The 24,398-nt window shown below is 41.1% G+C and overlaps 1 protein-coding gene across 5 annotated transcripts in view; it reads left to right on the top strand.

The window, feature by feature from the left end:
- The window catches only part of SRGAP2 (SLIT-ROBO Rho GTPase activating protein 2), a 209,876-nt gene that overhangs the window by 65,628 nt on the left and 119,850 nt on the right, over positions 1 to 24,398 (top strand). Inside the window, exon 1 of one of the 5 annotated variants that reach the window (XM_054025843.1) lies at positions 14,618 to 14,826. The exons of 3 other annotated variants lie outside the window; for them this stretch is intronic. Coding sequence is in view for 1 of the 2 variants with exons in the window: in XM_054025842.1 (XP_053881817.1) it covers positions 14,787 to 14,832 (46 nt within the window). In the remaining variant the exon portion in view is untranslated. Of the gene's footprint in view, positions 1 to 14,617; positions 14,833 to 24,398 lie in introns of those variants that run through there. One more of the 5 variants, XM_054025842.1, reaches the window with a different exon arrangement.

Here is a 24,398-nt window from a genome sequence, read left to right as displayed (position 1 = left end):
TCTAACATCATGCACATCACCAGTTTAATGATGTGTCCAGGAGAGTCCCTTGCTGTGAGCCTAATTTGGAAATTCTAAAATGAGTTGAGGTGGTGAGCACACATACGCTGAACTCCAAAAATAACTATCACATTACATAGATTTCATGAATAATTCAATTCAGTTTAATGCTGTTCCACCATGCAAATAAAATCTTCGCAATGTTTGGCATAATACAGCCAAACCCTTTCAATTTTTTAGAAGGAAGAAATAAGGAGCCTTTTCATTTCTATTTCTAACATCACTAACAGATGGAGCCTTTACATTCTGCTCAGTTGGAATAAATAAATATGTAAAACCCTGGCTGGAGCTACTGGTATTAAAAGGTTCCTGTACATTGCAAGGTGGGAGTGCAGACGGCACAGTGGCCTTTCAAAGGTAGGGCTGTGGTCACGAAGGAGTAGCATTTAGCTGGGAAGATGAAACTCTTTGCAAAATGGGAAAAGAGCATGTCAGAAACTGATGAAAGCAGCTGAAGACGGGAGAAATGAAAGCAACCAAAGTCAGGGAAGTGCCCCCCTCTTCTTTCTCTTCTTCCCCCCCCCCCCCCCCCCAAAAAAAAAAGGGAAGGGCAGAGTGGAAAAAAATGCAAGCCTGGGATTTTCAATAGGTACCCACAGCTCATTGAATTCATTAAGATCTTGTGAGAATCTCACCCTACGACATTGGTGACAAAGGTGCGATTGTGTTATAATGAACACCAGATGAACATTTTGCACTTACAGCATGCCATTCATGGTTCTCAATTTTACAGACACTTTAAGCTTTACAGAGTCCTTGTATTATGACCTTCTACCCAATCTTATAAATGTGGAATCTAAGGCACAGATTGAATGACTTGTCTGTGGGGGAATGTGGAATGGAATTCAGAAGTCCTGATTTAACACTTGGTAGCACTGCCTCATTGTGTGTATACGTAAATTATAATGAAAATTGTGAGTTTGAGATATGAAACTCTTCTGTGAGAAGCAAAGGTGTTCAAAATAATAGTTACCGTCTTTAAGGTTACATTGATTGTAATAAGATAACCGTATAGTTCTTGGTCGGAGCGGGGTCTGAACAAAATGCAGGTAACCACTTGTTGTTCTTTGCTGTTGCTTAAACTGAAACCTAACATGCCATTCAGTATGGTCCCTAAAAACACACAGATGGATGCATATGAGGGTCTCCTTTTTGAGCCCCTCTTACACAGCTCATGATAGAGGCAGCTGCAAACTGTAGAAATGTCTGCTGTCTACAAATCTTTTAGAGGCTGCCTCTTTGTGGTCCTTCAGGTGGCTGGTTTTTGCTACTCACTGGCTTTCTTAAAATTTGCTTGCCTTAACACACCTTTGTAGAGCATACTTGCAGATCTCGATGACTGATAGGGCCATGGAGAGTAAGAGGTCTTCTGCAAACGTCCTAGTATATTGAGCTGGTGCGTTTCTTGAAATCAGTGCTGTATTCACCTACAGTAGCTTTTATCACTAGGAAATGCAATGGGGCAATGGCTTCTTAACAGTGCTTCTGTCTTTTTCAGACCTGCTTTACTGTTCCCTCCAGACAGATTTCTTGTACTGGAATGAGCAGATGTTTCTGTTGGAAACATGTGCCAGCCTCTCCCTGCATACATCAAGTTCACTTCCTTCGTGTAGTGGCAGGAAGAGCTGTGAGGGCCTCCCCTCCCTTGTTCAGCTCTTCAAGAAATGAGAAGACTGCAGTTTCTGAAATGCATTCTCATAATTTCCTATGTTGTGGTCAGCCTCATTGATTCTAATTCTTCCCAGGGTATGTATAGAATGAGCTTTGGTTGGGGGCTACTCTCTTTTCCCTCTGGAATTAATACCTCACACTTCCACAACATTCTCTCCAGACTATCTCAAAGTGCTTTACAAATGTTCACTAATGAAACCCACAGCACTCCCTATGAAGGAGGGTATTGTCACCCACTGCAGAAATGAAGCCTGTTCTAGGGTGAAAAGTGTCAGTGATCCACAGTAAAAGTAACTGTTTAAATCAGGAAGGGAAGAAACTATATCCCACTGAAACTGCAGAAGAACTGGAGAATTTTGGTTGGCAAAATAAAAGCTTCACATTTGCCAAGGATGCTAGAGCCAATACCAACTAATGTTGCCCAGCTGACCGTGGATTGTTCACATGTGGTGATTGTTAATGAAGGGCTTTATGTATCTTCAGAAGATGCACTGTTCCGTAGTATTGGTTCATTACTGACTCAGGGAGGGATGGGAGGAGAATGACACTTGCTGAATTACCAACATGGTTTCCAGGAGAACATAGATGTCCCAGGGAAGTCTCCCATTCAAGGAGTGACCTAGCTTGATGCTACATAGCCTGTGAGATCTGAGAAGAGCACAGCACAAGGTAGTATGGCTGTAAAATTTTTCAGGATGGGCCATTTTTCTTACAAGTCTAGTCTAATTATATTGTGAATCCTTCCAGCTTAGAATATTGTTGGGCCTTTGTTCTCCCCCCTCCCTCCTACTATATTTTTAAAACCATGTTCAAACCTAATCCTCCATTTTGTGGTCACTAACTCTGTCCTGTACCTATGCCTAGGCTTGGAAAGATTTGTTGTTTATCGGTAAACCATCGCTTTCAGGTGCACAAAGATGAAATATTTCCATCAATAATAAAAAAAGTACAGAAAGACAAAGTAAGAAAAATGCTTCTTTGATGCTTAGTTTCATTAAAGGATATTTACTTGATATATTTTGACTTGGCATTGACAACTTGTGTTAATGGTTATAAAGCTTTAACTCCTTGACTCTGTCATTAAATAATTGTGAGAACCCCTCCTCCCCCCATTGTCTGATGCTACATAGTTGTCTGAATTTGTGGAAATTTAAATTGATCAAAATAGATGCTTAAAATTAAACACTGATATCTGATGGAAATTAACACACCAATTCTGCCAAGCCTACATATGCCAGGTACTCTGGGGAGTGTAGCTGGAATATGGTTGGAGGAAAAACACGGTGCTGTATTAGTGTGTATCTTGCAAAGTACAGAAAAATAAAGCATTTGTTCAAGCACACCAATAACTCTGTTGGTGAAATATCTGCAGTCTAACACAGCATTTTCTATATTGGTATGGAAAAAGAGATGATTAAACTCATGTGAATTTTCTGTACTTTTCTTCAAGCGCTAAGGAAAAACTCACTTTGAAAAAAAATTGAAGAAAACATTAAATGGGTTGTTGCTCCCCAAATGACTTTGTTCATTCATGCATGAAACAGTCTTCCTGAGCACATCTACAATGCCCTCCGTCTTCCATATGGGTCTTCTGGAGGGACATAGATATCTATCTTGAGTCCTATGATAAACTTGCTAGCTGACATATTTGAAGAGTAACTTCTATGTCATTTTCTTGACCTGTATTTAACACAACTGTGTGCTTATTTCCTTCCCCTTCCCAGCTCTGTTTTCTTGGCCACTTTTAGCCTTGGAGATCTCTAAATAAGGGTTTATGCTGCCTTGGTTGCTTGCAAAACACCTAGTGTGATGCAGGTGCTACTGGGTATAAATCATACATATATAGTCTGTACTCGTTAGAAATTTTCCTCAAAGGTGATATCGTGGCTCGTTGAACAGAGAAAGGGATAAAACTTCTGCCTTCTATTTCCAGTTCTGCTACTGATTTACTGTATGACCTTGTGCAAGCTGCTTAACCCCGTGCCTCAGTTTCCCCGTCTAAATTAGTATAATACTGCTTACAGGAATGTTGAGGATTAATTTTTTTTTAACTGGGGTATAACATAGTTCTGGGCAAGTGCTTAGTATTTTAAACCACAAATCTGAAATATAAATGTCAAATTTTGAGGGGGAGAGATTTTTTGGGGGGACAGGGGAAGACATTGGTATTGACCTGTCTGCCTCCCCTTGCAGCTGCTGTTTAACTTAGTCTTCAGATCAGGATGCTTTTTGGTGGGAGTTTTTAACGAGGCTCACTGCTGTCTTACTGTGTGTGCCCAAATAAGTTGAGACAGTCAGATGGTTAAGCACTTTTATTGCCTACTCAAGGAAACAGACTCGCGCTATCACAGAGTGGGATCTTCTCCCTTTCAATTTTGACATACATCCCTCTGGTATCTTATTTATTTTTCTCCTTTTAAGTAAATATAATGCTAGTGAAAGGGGGCAGATTGACACCCCTGGAAACTGAAGCCTTTTATCCTTAGGAAAGGTTTTAACACAAGCAGCAGCAGTGCCACCTTCCCTGCTAATGTCACAACCCTCTGGAGTTCTTTGCATGTCAGGCAGGTCTTGCTGCTGGGTTCTACAAATATGGGTGTTGCTTCTGATGTGGGGGTAGACTGAGCCCAGAATCCTTTCTTGTAAGCTATTGGATAGCAATTGCACTGTTGGTTGGGGCTGGATTTGACGCACTGACCTGGAGGTAAAAAGCCAGTCCTCCAATGGTTTTCAACCAAGGGTACATGTACCCCTGGGCCCCTGCAGGTTACGCAGAGGTCTTCCGGGGGCACATCAACTCATCTGGATATTTGCCTAGTTTTACAACAGGCTACATAAAAAGCACTAGCGAAGTCAGTACAAACTAAAAATTCATATAGACAATGACTTGTTTATACTGCTCTATATGCTATACACTGAAATGTAAGTACAGTATTTACATTCCAGCTGATTTATTTTATTATAATATGGTAAAAATGAGAAAATAAGCCATATTTCAGTACTAGTGTGCTGTGACACGCTTTTTGTATTTTTGTCTGATTTTTTTTTTTTTTTTTACGTGAGGTGAAACTCGGGGGTACGCAAGACAAATCAGACTCCTGAAAGGGGTACAATAGTCTGGAAAGGTTGAGAGCCAATGCAATCTGCTCAGTGTCTTAAGCCTTCCACTTGAAAAGAACCCCGCAAACAAACAAGTGGCTCCTGTAAACTGACTGTCTCACTAGCACCGCACCTCTGTGTTCTGATTGCCGCTTAGGGCACATCTGCCAGGGACAAAGTTAAGGCGAATCAACTGAAGGTGTAAAGTCAATATGCATAAATTAAAGCATATTTACTCAGCATGTGGAAGCCCTCACTCAGAAATAAGATGGCTTTAGTTGGCTGTAATTTAATCCTCTGGAGGATAGAGGAGCCCTTACTACTCGAGCATGTATGCCCAGTCCCTAATATGTATTACATTCCTCCCTTCCAATCCGTGCAAATATCATTCAAATTATCTTGGTCTTCCAGTGATCAAACCTTGATATCCCAAGTGGCTCTGCTTGCTTCCCCTTGCCCACAGTATTAAATCAAAACCTCTATCGTCGCTTTCAAGACTCCACGTCACTCCATCCTGACCTGCGTATCTTGTTGCTTACCATATTCCACCTGTGCCTGGGTCCCATCACCAGCCTCCTTTTGTCTTTGTCTTATTCCATGTTGCTTCTGATGAATGGAACAAGTTCCTAATCCCAGGTTGCTGGGACCTTCCACTGCTGTTGTCGTTGGCCTACTCCACGTCCTTCCTAAAGACTTGCTTTTTCGGCAGTGTCTATAAATGAAATAAAAACAAAGTGTGCGTGTGGGCCGAAAAACAATCATCAGGCTCAGAATTTTTGTTAGACCTAAAATGACCCCGCTACCTTCCAGGACTCCATGTGTTTTGTCAGTCTTCACCTGCTTTCTAGTTTGTAAGGCAATCTGTCTTGATGGTATGTTTTGTACAACACAAAGCATAAGCGTCAGCAAATAGGGGTTTTGTGAACAGGTAGGTGCCTAGGTTTCTTGTGTGCTCATGAGATTTACCCATGTTCTGATGAGTCAAAACATATGCACATGTTGCTGTATTCTTATCAAGAATGAGAGGCAGACAAGAACTCTCCCCTAAGAACCTTTTAGCTTCCCAATGCTGCCTGGTCCTGTTGAAGGGAATGGGAAAATTGCTGCCTATTTCATGAGGAATCTGCTTTGGTAGTGGTATCTCTTTTTGCTTTACCTTCAGAAAATGACAGCGGTTTTATATTGTGCATTGATTGTGTCCTCTTATAGGAGAGTTACATTTCATGTCTACACAGACTGTTGCATAGTCTTTATGGAAAGACATCCTTGCCAGTCATTTAATTTTCTAATATCTGTGTGTTTGTAGTAGGGTAAAGAATCCTCTGGAATGCTCAGATGTTGCTTTTCGCCTGTTAATGACAGAACTTCAAACGCTGGGGCCATTTTATGTAATTTTGCACTTGGCAGGAGGTAACACAGGAAAGCTGGTCACAATAGGCAGCTTCCCCAGAGAACCTCGCTAGTAAAAGCATCTTAAACTGGCAGAAGAGCTCTCCATGGCCATCAAAGCCTTGGAGGTCTGGTTAATCCAAATCACTTATTAATGTTTCTCTTGGGGATATAAACAATAAAGCCATTTGGATTGAGAAATCAATAGTGGAGCTCTGCCTGTATAAGACTGTCTGGCATTTAGATCTTAACTGCCTAGACATATGGATTGTAAGTAGCCACAGATAAACCAGTTCTTTCAATTATTTTTATGGGTCCTTCCCTGCCAAAGCATCCCCTTGTGAATTGAAATCCTGTATGGTGATTTCTGTAGGCTAGAATGTGAACAGCTTATGCTTTCTAGTGCAACGTTTCAGTGAGCTGAGAATATCTTGCTGTTATAACAGCAAGGGCCTTATTTATATTTTCATTTTAGAGGCTAGTGTGGAAACTTGAGATCTGTCTCCAGTTTTACTTTTGTATTCCAGTCTCTCCTCCTTTCAGCCGAATATTCATATATAATTCATCTCCTAATGTTCATCACTTAAAAGTAATAGGCTTCATTTGTTCAGGTGGTGCTAAATTTTGGACTTGAAAGTCCTGGATTTAACAGTGTAGTGATTTTATCCTTGAGTTCTGGTAGCTCTTGCCCCCAGAATTCTAATGAGGGATATTCCTGCTTCTCCTGACATGCTCGGTATTTCTAATGAGTTTTCCATATAATGGGGCAAAATCTCCAGCAGCATAGTTCTTTCTAGTCACATTTTTGGTAGCTTTCGTAGCTTTTCTTGCCCTTAGTTAATGTCAAAAACAACTTTGTGCTATATAAGAATGAGGCAATATTATTTATTGCTCTAAATGACTTGATAACCTCCCTAACCGGTCTACAATGCAGACTACATCTGTGAAAGTGCTCTGGATTCTACCTATATGGAAATGAAGTGACCGTGGTAATCTGCAATGATGTATAGCACCTTTCATCAGCATCTTAGTGCTTTCTGAAGATGGGTGTTACCTTAATTTTACATATGGAAAAAAATAAGGCACAGATAGGTGAAGCATAGTGCTTAAATAATATCAAGGTAGATGGATTTTTCTTAGATCTTGCAATGAGTCAGTGACTATCAGGATTAGAACCTTTTGTTACCTGGCTCCCAGTGCCCCTACTCAAAGGACTAGAATATTGCTGCCAGATACTTCCCTCTTTCCCCTCCCCCAAAGATGGGGAGGTACTGAATTCTGATCCCATTATTTTGGTTTCCTTGGACAATTGTGTAAGCATTTAACTGTGGCTCTTTTAATAGAGCTGTCTAGTTGCTATTAAAACATCTCACTTGCTTTAAGAACATTTGCTGAAGCAGTTTCCCTAAAACATCAGACAAGCTAAATTTATTTATTGCCCAACTGGCGAATACCCAGACATCAGATAATTTATTTTCTAGTCTTACTGAATGATACTAACAGGAATTCAAGTTGGAAGGTTGAATGGTAATGAAAGGATTGCTTTCAGAAACAATGCTAACGGGAGATTGTTATACTTCAGTGCAGGGAGCAGCCTGCCAGAACATTGTGTAGCTCTGTCCAGGAGGAACTAAGCTTTTTTTATTTCTTCTTTGCACAGAGATGTATTGTGTAATGTCCAATGGAAAGTTCCCCCACCCCTAGGGGAACATTTGTACTGAAACTTAGATTCTGGTGATGTCTTATCCCTCATAGGCCTCATGAGAGTCAGGGTGTAGGCTAGCTCAACATGTTCAGTGTGTGTTTCAAATCCTCTTTTTATTGTAACCCAGCTTAGAATTGACCAATTGTTTGCTTTTATACTTCTTGTGGTTGGGAACACTTAGGGAGCTTCCTCAAAGTTTTAGTTGTATTAAATGCCATTTTTCTCCTTCATAATTTGCTCACCAATCTTTGAAGAAAAGTTGCCTTCTCTCCAAATTCCTATCACAGGAGGACAGTTTCAAACTGTCACTGAAGATGTCTGGTGGATAATAGTCTCTCTGAAGTCCTAGAATTATATCTGCCTCAAGCAGTCCCAGTCTAGCTTTAGAGAAAAAGGACAGTTGGGGCAGAGTGGCTCCTCTTAAATTTAAAATGTGCTTATCTGTACTGGCAGTGGTTTAACAGCTCAGAACCATAGGTAGGAAGGAGCTCAAGTAGGTATTGAAAAGTTATCTGAAAATGTCTAACTTTAAACTGCATAATGTACAATATGCTTTACCTCCCAAAAACACAGCTATTTTAGATGTGCAAGAATACATCCCAGGATGCATTCAGCAGACAACATGCATGTTGCTTGTGCACTGAAGGTTTGAACTGTTAGGCGTTATTGGTCTCATGCATACTAGTGGGTCATGTCCATGTGAAGTTTTGATCCAATTAGTTACATAAATTAATGTCACAATTTTTAATTCATACTGAAGTTTACTTTTACTTTTGTCCGTAAGATTTTACTACAATGTATATTGAAGTCTGTGAGATTCCTATTGCATTTTTTCTTTAACTATTGATATACAAAATTCATTTGGATAGTAAAATCAGATCTATAGAATAGCGTGTTTGTGTGTGTGGGGGTGGGGAAGAGGGGGTAGCATGCATGTTTAGTATCCTTGAATTATTTCACTGTGGGAGCCCCATAGAACAATGCTTCAAAATCTAAACTGTTCTGTGCTCTATCACTTAAATCTACGAAGCGCAGACTGCCTTCTAACCGTGGCAACAAAATATTTTGTAGAGGCAGAAATAAAAGGAATTTGCAAATATAATTCAGCATTATCTCTACTGAAAAGAGAGAACAGATATCCTGCTCCAAGTCCTAGAATGCTGTTTTACGATTGTTGGAAATGATGATATAGAACTCTTCTCGTGGAAGATTATTTACTCTTTTCCTCTTGTAACTGTCTGCAGCTTTCTTTTTTTTACAGTGCATCGTGCCCTTCTCCTCCCACCCCGGGAAGATACTACAATATTGGACCCATACTAACTTAGTTTTAGCATTAAAAAGGTCTGGAGTATAAGCAAAGATTTCTTTTTAGATGTTTTTAAAAGGTGACCACAGTCCTTTCATTATACTCCTTATCACAGAACATTTATTTACTTAGAGATTGGGAAACCTTTTAAAATGTTGTGGTACCTCATCCAAAGAAAACTGTGTAACATTGATGCTGCTTGCCCTCCTTTTAAAAAGTACTATTTCTAATGGTATTGATTAAAGTCTCAGTGGCTTCAACTCCTTCTCAGCTAGTTTTAGTATTTACAAAGCAGTTATTGCATGTACTGTTTGGTTAGATTTGTAGCAACTTTGGTCTTCTCCACAATGCAGTGTTTGCAGGACAATAATGGAAATCCATTTGGAGACTTTTGCCCACATTAAGAATTATCCAAATTTATTACAAGTGAGCTTACAACAGTGAATCTCTGTATGGGGTAGTTCAGTCCATATTTTCTTATTAAATACCTTCCTCATTGATGTCAAGAGCATGGACAATGTGTTGTCAAATGCTGTTGGCAGTCCAAATTAGCCTTTCATTGCACCAACATAGTGCTTGAGGTGCATAGGGGTTGATGATTCTTGGCCAGCACCTTGAGTTGCTTAACTTCAAGCACATACTGAAGTGTTTTGCTGATGTGGGGCCTTGCATCGTGTGCAAACCCATTGTCTTCAGTCTCCGAAATATAGATGACAATGCTTTGCTTTTCACGTGGGTGTTGAGGGACAACTCATAAATGTGTGCAAAGTTCATTGAGACCATTGGTTGGAAGAACTTTTCAGACCATTAGATCTGATTTGGTATATTACAAAACTGCACTTACAGCAGGAATCTTCAAGTTTCAATTCTTCATTTTTTTTTTTAAATGCCCTTGTGGTGCTACATATTATGTAAGATCTGAGAGACCCAAGAAATTCATGACTCAGCATAAACTGAGGTACATGCAAAAAAAGTACTCAGTATTTCACGGAATATTGCATCTGAAACCCAGTCTTAAACCCTACTCTTACAGAAAGTACTTTATGCTACCCTTATGCTTTACTACTATTCAACTTCATGTGATCATCCATGACCTCAATGCAGTTTAAAACAATGCAGTTTAGGAGGAAAAACTGCTGCAAGTGTCTAATTCTACAGACAACTTTTATCCAAGTACCTTAACCCCCCCTTAAACATTAATACTACCTACTCCTGTGAGGTAGGGAACTAGTAATATCCCCATTTTTCGGATTAGGGAAGCTGAGGCATGGAGAGGTGAAGTGCCTCTTTCAGGGTCCCACAGTCTGTACTGCAGGGTTTGAACTAGAAGCTAGATCTCCTCACTATTCCTATGACTTAACCAGAAGACTACCTTCATTCCTCTCCTTTTCCTGTTTCCACCTCAGTGGTCTAGGCCAGTGGTTCCCAAACTGGGGTTCACGAAGTGTTACAGGGGGTTCTTGGGGGGAAAAAAATCCCTAATGGCGGACAGAGCTGTCCATAGGGACCCCGGGAAGCATGGGGGCAAGCAGCCCGGAGCCTCTGGACTTCCAAGAACTAAGCAGATCAAAGCAAGCATATCTATCACACTGAGGAGACTTCAAAACGCCTTATAAGAAATGGAAAGGGAGGTGGATATTTTTTGCTGTTTTTAAAATAAATAAGCAGCTAGTATTGTTTTTAAAATTATTATGAAGAACTAGTTTGAGCTTTGTTGTAACGTGCGTTGTTTGCCTGGACTGCTCAAGACCTGAATGCTTGTGTAGGAGGAACTCTTGGAGTTGGCTTCTTAAATACCTTTATGCTGTTTCACATCTGATACTCCTTGATTAAACATAGGAGCCTTGTCTTATAACAGGCTTATTCAAAGTGATACAAGCTACGAAAGTGAGATCTTGGAAGAGTGTTGCTTTTTTCATAATGTAATAAAAATACTGTAATGATAAATAATAAATAGTGTGTAATAAGCATGTCATAAAAACACATTTTATATTTCCAAGATCACTTCTTTTTATAATTTATACTTAGGTAAAGTTAGAAAATCCCTGGAAATATTCATTTTTAGGAGGGGGTTCGTGAGACTTGACAGTTTATTGAAAAGGGTTCACTGGTTGTTAAAGTTTGGGAACCACTGGTCTAGGCCCTAGACTCCAGGGGATGTGTGGTGCTGCTGTTGGGTCGTCAGCATGTTCTATTAATGTGTTTTGTTTGATGAAATTCTGATTGTGTGACTCAGTCAAAACTGCAAAATTTTCCAAGCTATTTAATCACCTGGTGGCATTTAAATTTGCAGACTGAGACTGTTGTATGTGTGTATGTTTTGCCTCTTTCCTCCTCTTGAGGCTAGCTACTGATGTTTGTATACAGCTCATCTCTGTGTTCAAGAGGCCAGATCTCTGAACATGATGCTTCTTTCTGTCTAATGCCCAAACCAATGGTAGCCAGTTTGAACTCTGGCTCTCCAAGGACCAAAGGCTGATTTTAATTTGGCCTGTCAGCAAGGGTGGCTGGAAGATATTATGGCTGGTGAGTTCCTCCCTTTTACCCATAAACTAGGAAACTCACAGCCTCTACACAACACATGAAATCCATGAGCTTGGGGAAATCAGTAACAATATCAGGGTTGTATCTAAATAACTTGCTAGAAATGGATTGGAAATTGTTTCTGAAGATACAATTTCCATAACATTGAAATCCCAGCAGTGGCCTAGCAGTTGAACCTAACACACTTAACGAATCCAAAGGGACCAGCCAATTTTTCTTTACTCTGATATTTGTCTCTAACGTTAGATTCGCCTTTTAATTCTTGGTGTGTGTGTGTGTGTGTGTGTGTGTGTGTGTGTAATTTTCCACATTGCACCATTTCTTCTGTATTTTCAAAATTCGTCATTCTTTTCTGCTGGCTTCCTTAAATCCTTCCCCCTCTGTGCCTCCTCTTCCCCACCACTATCAACTAATATCATGACTAGTAAAGGCCCAATCAAAAACCAATTACCGGTATTTTCTTTTTGTTATTTTTAGCTTTATGCCCTTTTTTGTTTTTACTTCTGTCTGTGGATTTTTGATTTAAGTTAAAATCTGAAACTGGAGTCAATTTTTGAATTTAAACAATAATCTTTGCCTTAACTGTAACCTCTTGGAAGGGTTAAAAGGATAACCAAATGTCTGCATTATTGCAAGTCTTACTCTGACATTTAAAACATAAGTTAATTATACCTTTTGGGAGATGGGAGTTTCTGTTTTAAGAAACTGATTGCTGACAAGGCCTAGGATCTAAAATTACTATTTCAGTCTACTGTATAATGTGGCCGCGTGTTCATTTTGCAGCCCTTTGTCTTTGTTATGCTGCTGAGTCACTTGAAAGAGAGGATCCTGGCAAAGCCATATTTGTAATTTAAAGCTTGTTGACTTTTTTTCAAGTTGCTTTATGTAGTTGCTTCCCATGCACTTGCTTAATGGGTGACTGGGCTGCATTTGAAGCTCCTCAGTCTGGTGACCCCCTCATCCCCTTTCCCAGTTGTTTTGTCCTTGGCTTTGACTTTAGTGCAGGGGTGCCCAACCTGTGCCTGAGAAGGAGCCAGCATTTACCAATGTACATTGCCAAAGAGCCACAGTAATAAGTCAGCAGGCCCCCATTACCTCCTGTCCCCCGGCAGCCCCTCCCCCCTCTGCACCTTCCGATCAGCTGTTTGGTGGAGTGCAGGAGGCTCGGATGGGGAAGAGCGAGGGCATAGCAGGCTCAGGGGAGAGGGCGGGAAGGGGTGGAGTGGAGACAGGGCCTGTGGCAGAGCCAGGGGTTGAGCAGTGAGCACACCCTGTTGGAAAGTTGGCGCCTGTAGCTCCAGCCCTGGAGTCGGCGCCTATACAAGGAGCCAAATATTAACTTCTGAAGAGCCGCATGTGGCTCTGGAGCCATAGGTTGGCCACCCCTGCTTTAGTGTGTTCCTGGTTGTCTTTAATTTATGTGAGGAGGACCAATCCTCGCAAAGGAGTCATGAGGGACGTTTCAGGGAAGGGGAAACTGTAAATACTTCTCTGATGGATTATATCTACTAAGGGGCATCCGATCCTAAATGCTCAATTACTGAGGGACAATCCACACTCATTCCTATATTTGCTTTCTACAACCAACTGTATAACTTCTCATGAGTGATGTACCCAAGTATTTGGATTCTAATACCTAAACTGTATTAAATTATCTACGTTTGGGTTATTGCCAATTATGTACTATGTGTATCTTATGAGTTTCTAAACAAACGTTGTATTTATGGATAATCTAACCACTATACCCAGATGTACAGATACTCTTTTCTTAACCTGTGTATTATATAATTTTTTTAAATATTAGCTTTAATAAAAGTTTTCTGCGTGTCACTCAATCAGCTCTGTCCGTTAAGACCAGTACATGTGGGTGAGAGACTTTTAAAAATCTGGGTAGGTGTTGGGGATGCTGCTTTTGTTTTGTTGCCAACCCAATCCTTTCCCGGGTGTCTCATAATTTTAAATAGCTTGGCATCTGGGACAGGGATGGGAATGTCATGGAAAGACTTCAGTGCTGTTACATGGCTGAGGTAACTGAACTGTGAAAAGCAGCATTGGCTTCTTGTTCCTCCTGGAATACTGAATTGTTATGTCTGTGTGATTCACTCTGTGCTTTCCAGTGCAAGCTACTTAGAGTCGAAAAATTATCATTGAAGAAACTCCTCATAAGGAGAGAGACTGCCCTTTTTATTTGCGTAGAAGCGTGGTGTGGAAAAGAGAAGGTGACTGGGAGCCAGGATTCCCCGGTTTGAAACACTGTTCTGTTGCTACTGTGTGATCCTGAGCAGATCACGTGAGCTGTCTGCTTCAGTTTCTATAGTCCCCAAACGGAGATAATACTGATACCAGGGATTCTAAGAGCCACAGTAGTTTGTTTGTTTTAAAGTAATTTCAAATGCTCTGGGACAAGGTGCTATAGAAGAGCAAGGGTGTCGTTAAAATTTTGCAAATATCTTCCACCTCGGAGACGCATCTCTGAGTATTTTTGAGGCATGCCTCAATGGGCATTCGTATCACAAAGGTGAACTCTGGTGGTCCCTGATGCTTTTAGTGTGGGTTTTAAAATCATACTGACATAGGATGTTGTTCTCTGTCTCTGCTTGCTAAGCAGCTGAATTTCCCCAGAAAATTTCCCAATTCTATGAATTGCCATACGTCACTGTTTCTCTTGTCATCAAGCTCCCTCTTAACTGATGATCAGCGGGAGAATTATTTTAATAGCTGTTCCAATTGGTGGAGTGGAGAGGGGAAATTCTGTAACTTTCCACTTTGATACAGTATCTATATGAATATGTACTCTCAAAAAATTACCCCTTTGTATAACTCGTGGCCAGCAGAAGCAGTTATGGGGAAGCAGATGTTTTGAATGATGTAAAAACAAAACCTGAACTGAGATAGTAAGTCACCCTGCTTACAAAGGGAATGGTCAAACCAGCTGCCAAATTGTTTGCTGAGCAGGAGTTAAGCAGATTAAGTGAAGATAAGAGGTGTGAGTAAAAGATAAAAAGTGGAGCCATGAGGACTTCAGCAATTCTGTTTCTGCACAACAGTCAATGTAAAGGTATTTCATTTCTCCTTAAGTTGCTGAGATAACAGGGCAAAAAAACAGTGGAAGCTTTCTTAGGAGGGTGGAATGAGTACAGCTGGCTGGTGATACAGAGCGCTTGTATTTTCTGCCTCATCCATTGAGATACAAGACAATCACTTTAATGTGGATTTGCATGTGATTCTTAAACTTTGGTTTATGGAGCACTTCCAACTTGTCCCTGAATCTGCTTCAGTAACACTGGTGAAGCGTCTATCAGGTTTCATAAAGGGAAACTTGTTGCAGGCCAGGACACCTCCCCTCCCCCCCGACTCCCCTTTAAGGTTCTACCAACTAGACTTAAACTCTTCTCTGCACCCTGTGTGGCTGCTTCCTGTGCATCTCTGCTGGGAGTCTCCCTTGTGCAAATTTAAATAGGGTCAAATCTGTAAATGCACAAGAGGATAAAAGCAGAGTGCCTTGGACAGCTCAGAGCAATGAGGAAAGATGAATGTAAAGCCCCAGAGAAAATGAGGGGAGAGAGGGATGTAATAAGCAGCTGTATCCATCATATTAAGGGACTTGATTTCAAGTTACCTCATTACATCTGACCTAATACTATTTGTATATATTCCAGCACTCTTGTAGCTGTGGGAAATATGGTAGAGTGGAATGGGGAATCCTCCACTGGAGGATCTTGATTAAAAGACGAGGTCCGCAATGTGAAATTCTTGAGAACTGTTACTGTATGTCTTTGTCCATTTGTTTGTATGGTATAAATTGAGGGCTAATTTATCCCTCGGCAGGCTTTTTTTCCTCCGCTATGTTCACCAATATTTCTGGGGAATAAAATATTTACAGGGAAGCCATCATCGCTATAGATACATGGCACAAAAGGCAATGGGGTGTGTGTTTGATTCTATATTGGTTGGTTAAGCGTAATGACTGTTCATATTCCTGTACTTTGTGACCATCTCAAGCTATTAAATGGCAACTAGTGCTAAAGTAGCGATGCAAAGCCACAGTGCTATAATGCTCCGGCTGTCAAGGCTTGTCCTGAGCTCACTCAAACGGATGCAATTTAATACAGGCTTCACTTTTGCCTTTTTGCCTCTGCCTTGTTCTGTTGTTGGACTGTTTTCTTAATATTTTGATAGACTGGCATCGGGTGTGTTGTTTATGTTGAATCTAGCCATAGTGACTCTTCCACGAACACATCAGAGGCTTCCTCGTTTAAATGCTAGTCTTGAAAACTGCACTCTCCTGTATGCAGGGGTCGCTACGCTCATGGTAAGACTGGGGCCATCAGTGCTTTATGTATTTGTGAGGGGAAGGAGAAAATACTTTCTCCAGTGGGAGGAACTTCAAGGAACAAGATGGCATTTCCAGAGCTGACGATTGTCAGGACAACAGGACTAACATTTCTATACTTCAGGTAGCACAAGCCGTTGAAGTCTTAATTTGTAAGGGTTCTTCAAAGTAAAACATGAAAATAATTGTGAGGTTTAAAATGTGCCTCTCAAATGATTGACCAAAGGAATCTGAAGAAAGCCAAGGCTGGTGAGTTTGTACCTGAATGACCATGATCGTGAATGTTTATGCAGCAGTAACAGGGGAAGGGGTGGGATAGCTCAGTGGTTTGAGCATTGGCCTGCTAACCCAGGGTTGTAAGTTCAGTCCTTGTGGGGGCCACTTAGGGATCTGGGGCAAAAATCAGTACTTGGTCCTGCTAGTGAAGGCAGGGGGCTGGACTTGATGACCTTTCGGGGTCCCTTCCAGTTCTATGAGATAGGTATATCTCCATATATTAGTGCCTTATAAAGCCCTATGGGAAGAGTAGCACAGCAGGCTAGGACATGGACATTGTATGCACAGTAGAATGCTAATTGTATATAGGGAAGGAGGGTTATGTCTGGCTCATCTATATAATAATACCTGGATATAGTAAACTGGTTTGCTTTTCAAAATGGCACACATTAAACAGGTCAGTTTTCCCCCCAGTCTGATTGGCACTCAAACTGGACTGAGGGAATCTGTCAATCCTATATGCTTTGACTCACATGTCTGACTTAAGGGTTGAGGAAGGAATTGGTGAATTTTCTTACCTTATTTTTCAAAATGAAAAAAGAACTTGCAGCCTGTTTTATGTTGTTTAGGAAAACGGCAATGCGCAGCCAACAATGTCATTTGCTTTTTCATGTTTTCCTTTCATCCAGTCTGCCTCTGTACATGAGATTCAGTGGAGAATTAACAAGAAAAGATGGGAGGGGAGACTATTTAGTTAGATGGAATCTACTTAATGATAAATTTATGAATAAGATGTAATGTGCAGTGTCAACTTCCCCCTAATACCTAGCTTAATTCACAAATTACAGGACAAGCCAGATGGCAGTTAAGGCTTGTCCTTGAAGCTACTTACAAATGCTGAGGTTGAAGTACTGAAGATGGCTAAGAAAGGGATGAAAAATTATGTAGCTGTGTAGATTTATATTATATTCTTCACCTCTGCCCTTTATAATTAAGGATCTTTATAACATGATGTTGGAAGTGATTAAATGGCATACTGTTTTCCTCTTGTTACTTTTTAATCTAATTGTAAATAGCTGGAACCTTTATTTTTTCCTTCTCCTACCTTTGGAGGCTTTTGGATATGTATTTATTGGCTATGCTGTGTTTGTGGGAAGGAGGTAGCTTGGTCCAGTATTGGCATAAGGCACTGTATTCGGAATAGGAAGACTTGGGGTCTAAGTCCTGGTTCTGCCACTGACTCTGTATGATGCTGAGAAGGTCACTTCCCTTCACTGGGCCCCAGGTTCCCCATCTATAAAGTGGGGATAATGCTTATTCACCATTGGAAACAGCTGAATGTGGAGTGGCCACAATTTATTATGTGGCTCTAATGCCCCCTGTAACTTTATGCCAGACAAATAATACCAATTACTTCCTGGCAGTGACCAACTCAACAGAAGAGGTTCATTGAAATTGCAGCTCCTTAAAGTGCTGGTCCTATTGAAGTGTTGGGAAAACAGGTACAAGAATCAGAGCAACACTTCCTTTGGCTGAGGATAGGCTGACGGTTTCCATATTTAATGCCATTAATTTTTGGGGGGCCAGAGGGGTTGCTTCATACTCTCCAAAAGCAAGAAAGAGCATGCTATCATTTTAATGGGGGGGGGGGGGAAGAGACTGAGATGGGTAAATATCACAGAAGCCACTCTGCTACTAACCTGAAAATCCAGCCGTGTAGTAATAGGGGCTGGAAACAGTCCATGCTTGAGAACACCGTGATGGATGAGGTGAGATTAAACATCTGTGTGACCTTAAAATAGTGGCTGTAAGAAAACAGATTCTGGAGGATACTGATTCTGTGACTTGGCTTGCAGCAAATGATGGTATCAGCAAATGGTGAGTAGGGGCTTTAATTTTTAAAAAAGGAAAGGAATGAAGTGTTTTAAAAAAAGGGGTGCAGCGCTAATTTGTGGTGTCTAATTTAAGGGATGCCAAACCAATGAACTGAAATAAAAAAATAATCTGTGTATTGCGACTGCAATGTTATAAAAGAGCCAGTGTAATATAGTAACCCACAGTTCACAGCACATGCTGCCTTGGTATGTTCTGACTGTACATCTGAAAAAATCCTCATGCCTGTTTAATCAGTGGGATAACAAATAGGTGTTTTGTATCCTAGAAAGCCGAGTGAGCCTCAGGAAATTCCTGCATTCTTGAATTTATTTTATTTGTGGCGAGAGCAAAGTACTGTTTAAAAAATAAAACTGATGATCAAGGTTGCCCTGCTTCAGCTCAACCCCACAGCCTGGGTGCACTCGTGTTCAATAGCCTATTGTTCCCCAGTGCATGCAGCCCAATCAGCTGTTACTTTTCCTCTCACAGAAACAGTGCATTTATTTACAACAAAAAGTCCTGATGCAGCACATTTTGCTAAAGGGAAAGGTTACAATTAGTCTCGGTGTTTAGCAGGAGAGGTGCATGTGAGGCAGTTTGAGAAGCATTTGCTTAATTAAACTTAACATTGGATTTTAAATGATTGTAGCACAGTGTGAGAGTCTCTTTAATAAGATTTACTTTGGAAACCTTTTTGTTTGTTTATTTTTTCTTTTTGATTTGGCACCCAGCTTCTTCAGGGAAAGAGCAATGTTCTTTTTTCCAGTCAATTTTGAAAGTCAAGAAGAGGGGTGCCCCATGCCACCCATCACATCTCCCAGCGTAAACAGCCCTGGAATTTGGAAGTGTTTGGATTTCAGTCCTGTTTCCAGATCCAAACCATGAAAAATTGAGCCTGAGTCTGCAAGGCACGGAGTGTCCTCCATTCTCACTGAAGGCTTTGCGGGTTGAGATCACTCAGCACAGAGCAGGATAGGGAGCTGAATTTTCTGCAAATGACCCACACACTGAAGTTCATGACTTTTTGTCCTCTGTCGTCTTCCTGCCTCTTAGTCCTCTGTCCCTCATGTAGGTCCCAGTGCTGTGAAGTACTGAGGTCAATGGAAGTTCAGGGTGCTCGTGAAACAGTTACCATGCCTGGCAGAATTAGGCAGTCATTGAACTCAGCTTTGATGTGTGTTTTGGTTTTTGTTTTTGTTTGCTATGGAAGTGATTTCCCGAGCAGTTCTTGTTAAAAGAAGAACTTTATTGGTGCAGAATCTCTGAGCTTGCCTTTCAGGTATCTTCCTAAGAAATCAATGACCCATAGCAGGAGGTGGGGGAAAAAAACATTGCATTACCACTCTTAGCTATATCTTTGTTTTCCACTCCACCCCAATCTTGCCTTCTGACACATCCTGAGTATTGCTTCCAATACCAGCTATTGTGCTTGCATGTGCCAATGGAGTAGCTGACTTCCCCCAAGATAACCTAATGCAGATAATCAAGCTCTAAATGGGTAAGTATTTATAAGAGGCAAGTGGTTGCTGAATCTGAGCTGTGTGGTTTGCTTCCATATCTGTTTAAGGGAAAACAATAAATCAGCTTTGATGTTCTGTTCATATGATGGATACAATATAAAATAAACTTTTGTGACAAATGACCTCACCTCTCTGGGTCTGGGATAGGGTCAGTAATTCAGCTGAGAGTCTGTTTAATGGAGTAAACTAGCGGTCATGTGACTACATGCCGAGATGCCAGTGGGAGTCAAATTCTAAATGAGCTAGATCTTAGAGGGAAACAAGAAGGCTGCCCTGTGCATTGTTTGCCACCTGTTGCAATACAGCAGGAGGCATATAAAAGAACATAACATAACAATTGCCATATTGGGTCAGACTAATGGTCCATCTAGCCCAGTATCTTGTCTTTTGACAGTGGGCAGTGCCAGATGTTTCAGAGGGAATGAACAGAATGGGGCAATTATCAAGGGATCCACCCCTCCACTCCAGTCCCAGCTTCTGGTAGTTGAAGGCTTAGGGATGCCCAGATAATGGGATTGCGTCTCTGACCATATTGGCTAATAGCCATTGATGGACCTATCCTCCAGGAACTTAACTAATTCTTTTTTGAGCCTGGTCGTACTTTTGGTCTTCACAACATCCCCTGGCAACAAGTTCCACAGGTTGACTGTGTGTATGTAAAGAAGTGCTTCCTTACGTTTGTTTTAAACCTGGTGCCTGTTAATTTCATTGGGTGACCCCCTGGTTCCTGTGTTATGTGAAGGGATAAATAACACTCCCCTATTCACTCTCTCCACACAATGATTTTATAGACTCTATCTTATCCCCCTGGGTTGTCTTTTCTGAGCTGAACAGTTGCAGTCTTTCTAATCTCTCCTCATATGCAAGCTGTTCCATACCCCTAATAATTTTTGTTGCCCCTTTCTGTATTTTTTCCAATTCTAACATCTTTTTTGAGATGGGGCAACTAGAACTGCATGCAGTATTCAAGGTATAGGCATACCATGGATTTATATAGTGGCATTATATTTTCTGTGCTGTTACCTATCCCTTTCCTAAAGGTTCCTAACATTCTGTTAGCTTTTTGATGGACTGCCCTTCACAGTGAGTGGATGTTTTCAGAACTATCCACAATGACTCCAAGATCTTTGAGTGGTGACAGTTAATTTAGACCTCATCATTGTGTATGTATAATTGGGATTGTTTTCTAATGTGCATTGCTTTGGGTTTATCAGTACCATTTTGTTGCACAGTGACCCAGTTTTGTGAGATCCCTTTGTAACTCTTCCTAGTCATTTTTGGATTTAACTGTCTTGAGTAACTTTGTATCATCTGCAAACTTTGCCACCTTGGTGTTTTACCACTCTTCTCAGATCCTTTATGAATATGTTGAACAGCAGTGGTCTCAATACAGATTTTTGGGGGACCCTGCTATTTATCTCTCTCCACTGTGAAAGCTTAACATTTATTCCTATCCTTTTGTTTCTTATCTTTTAACTAGTTACTGATCCATGAGGGGACCATCTCTCTCATCCCAGGCCTGCCTACTTTCCTTAAGAACCTTCAGTGAGGGACCTTGTCAGAGGTTTTCTGAAAGTCTAAGTACACTATATGCACTAGATCACCGGTGTCCACATGCTTGTGCTCCTTTCTGTTTTCCACAATAGGATTTCACTTTCAATTGTTAAAGGCTGTCCTTGTCTCTCACGATCTCTTTACTCTGTCTAGCCACTGTGGCATTTTTTGGTCCTGTTAGTATCTTTTTTATTTGGGGTATGCCTATAATTTGAGCCTCTATTATAGCATTTAAGTTTCCATGCAGCTTGCAGGCATTTTCCTCCTGTGACTGCTCCTTTTAGTTTCTATTTAACTAGCTTCCTCACTTTTGTGCAGTTTCCTTTTTTGAAGTTAAATGCAACTGTGGTGGGCTTCTTAAGAATTATTCCCCCTACAAAGATGTTAAATTGAATTCCATTATGGTCCCTATTACTGAGTAGTTCAGCTATGTTCACCTCTTATACCTAATCTTGTCCACCACTTAGGACTGAACGAAGAACTGCCTCTCCCCTTGTGCATTCCATAACTGGCTGCTCCAGGAAGCAGTCATGAAGGATGTATACATTTTTCTCTGCATCCCATCCTAAGGTGACATGTATCCAGTCAGTATGGAACTAGTTGAAATCCCCCATTATTCGGGCTGTCTGTCTGTCACTGAGGTCGAGGCAGTCACGGAGCCCTCTTCCCCCCCCCCCCCCCAGTGCCGCCTCCCCCCACCCCCTCCCCAAGATTTAGTCACTGGTATTTTGTAAAAAGTCATGTCATGGACCATGAATTTTTGTTGATTGCCAGTGACCTGTCCATGACTTTTACTAAAAACACCTGTGTAAATCATAGCGGGATCCATTATTATTGGGTTTTCTGTTTTTGTAGCCTCTCTAATCTCTCTGAGCATTTCAGTCAGAGTCAAGGACCTGTCAGGTGCTTGGTGGTGTATATACCCGCTTGGTATTATATACCCTTATTAATGCTTGGAATTTCTATCCATAGAGATTCTGTGGTATTGTTTGATTCATTTAAGGTTTTTAGTATATTTGACGTTGCTTTCTTTTCACATGTAATGCCACTTCCCACCAGTGTGACCTACTCTATTATTTGTATATAAGCACTCACCAGATTTGTCAATATTTGGTTGTCTGCCTTCATGTGGTGTAATTGAATGGGATTCTTTCTTCCCTTTTCTTTCCTTTCTTCAGTTCCTATCTGTACTTTATCAACTTCTGTCATCTCCTCTTTGCTAGGATATAGAGTATCCCCTTTAATAAATCCTTCCCTAAGGGATGCGTATGTCTGAACTGTGTGCTCCTCCACACCTATCGTCTTTCCCCTGCCTTTACATTCTAGCAGTCTTCCATTTTGATGTTGTTGGAGCTTCCTGTAGACTCTTCCTTTCCCAAATAGGTTGTCCAGTTCCTCATAAACCTAAATTCCTCCTTCAAATACCATGTTTCATCCACGCATTGAGACCTTGCAGTTCTGCCTATCTAATTGGCCCTGTTCATGGAACTGGAAACATTCCCGAGAAACATATTTTTCTTCCACTGCTGTTAAAAAATATTGAGGGGAAAATCGAGCCACTGTCAGTGCTCTCTTGAGTCTCTGGAGCAACGGTTCACTAACAGATCTGTCAGGAGCTGGGCTGCAGCCCATAGGACACTTGGTGCATAAATAATGGAGCAAACAGAATATGCCATTTTTAATTTTTAACTATGATTTTGGAACCATAGGGTGAAAATAATCACTAATTTGCTGTAAAAAAACAAGCTATTACAAAAATAGGGAGGAAGAGGCATTTTCATTTCCAAGCATTTGGAGGGAGCATCTACAAGCAATAGATCAGTTAATTAACAAATAATTTTAAAATTAGGGCATTGGGGCATTGAAAGAGGTTGAGGTTCTAGATCAGCGGTTCTCAAACTGTGGGTGAGGACCCCACAGTGGGTCCCGACCCAGTTTTAATGGGGTCACCAGGGCTGGCATAAAACTTGCCGGAGCCCGGCGCTGAAGCCAAAGTCTGAGCTCCACTGCCTAGGGCTGAAGCCAAATCCTGAGGGCTTCAGCCCTGGGCAGCGAGGCTCAGGCTTCGGTCCCCCTTCCTGTGGTCGTGTAGTAATTTTTGTTGTCAGAAGGGGGTCACAGTGCAATGAAGTTTAAGACCCCTCCCTTGCTCTAGATAGTATTCTGCACTGCTGTGCTCCTCCCCCACGCTCTGGTAATAGAACCCCTCTTACTTAAAAAACCAAACACAACTGTCTACTCTACTTTTAATAGAACCCATTGCATGCCAGTGACTTGCTGCATGCATGATGTTTGTGCCATTTTTACTGGGATACAGATCGGAATCTACTTTTCAGGTGCCTCTGTTACCTGTGTGTATGCTAGCTACAATTGTTTTTACCCTATTAAAGGTTTAGAGCTTGAGGCAAAGTTCATTGAAATCAATGGGAGTCTTTCCTTAGTTACCACATAGCAACACCACCTGACTGTATGTGACCATCAGTTTTACTTGAGGGGGTGAGGGTGGGAGGAGAAGAAATTCGCTAATGCGGTTGGCCTTGCAGGATGTTCTGTGTCAGAATAGCAGACTTGCAAATGAGTATTAGGTTAAGTGGTGAGGAGAGGGATTCATTACACCAAGGAAACAATGAATTACTGCACATTCCTTATGGAATGCTCTGTCTGCTCCTCAGTCTATTATATATAGCTGGCTCACCTTCATTCCTGTATCAGTCTTACCGACAAAGCCACAGATGGAAAAGAGGTCTATTTGCATAACACGTTAATAAGCTCATCACGCATACAAAGCTTTTCAAATCCATTATTGCTTTTGGAAATGGGGAGAAAGCCGAATGGGGAAGAAATATATAGTGTAATCTGAGTATCAACCATTAAATAACTGCTAGTAAATTTTGTGTTAGTGTTAAGTGTTTTGCTTCCTCCAACCCCTGTAAATCCTGAAATGTTACTGCCATGTGGAAATGAATGTGCAGCAGGGTATCACAAATTTGCAGGAGAGATAACATGTAGGGTGTGGTTTTTTTGTTTGTTTTTGTTTTTAACATTGCCTACGTAGGGTACTCCACAGTTGGCACCATGAATGGTTTCAGAGGCCCTTTTCAAGAAGCCCATCGATCATGATCAGTG

The sequence above is a fragment of the Malaclemys terrapin genome, chromosome 4 (genome assembly GCF_027887155.1).
Source record: "Malaclemys terrapin pileata isolate rMalTer1 chromosome 4, rMalTer1.hap1, whole genome shotgun sequence".
NCBI lineage: Eukaryota > Metazoa > Chordata > Testudines > Emydidae > Malaclemys > Malaclemys terrapin.
This window is presented reverse-complemented; position numbering and strand designations above follow the sequence as displayed.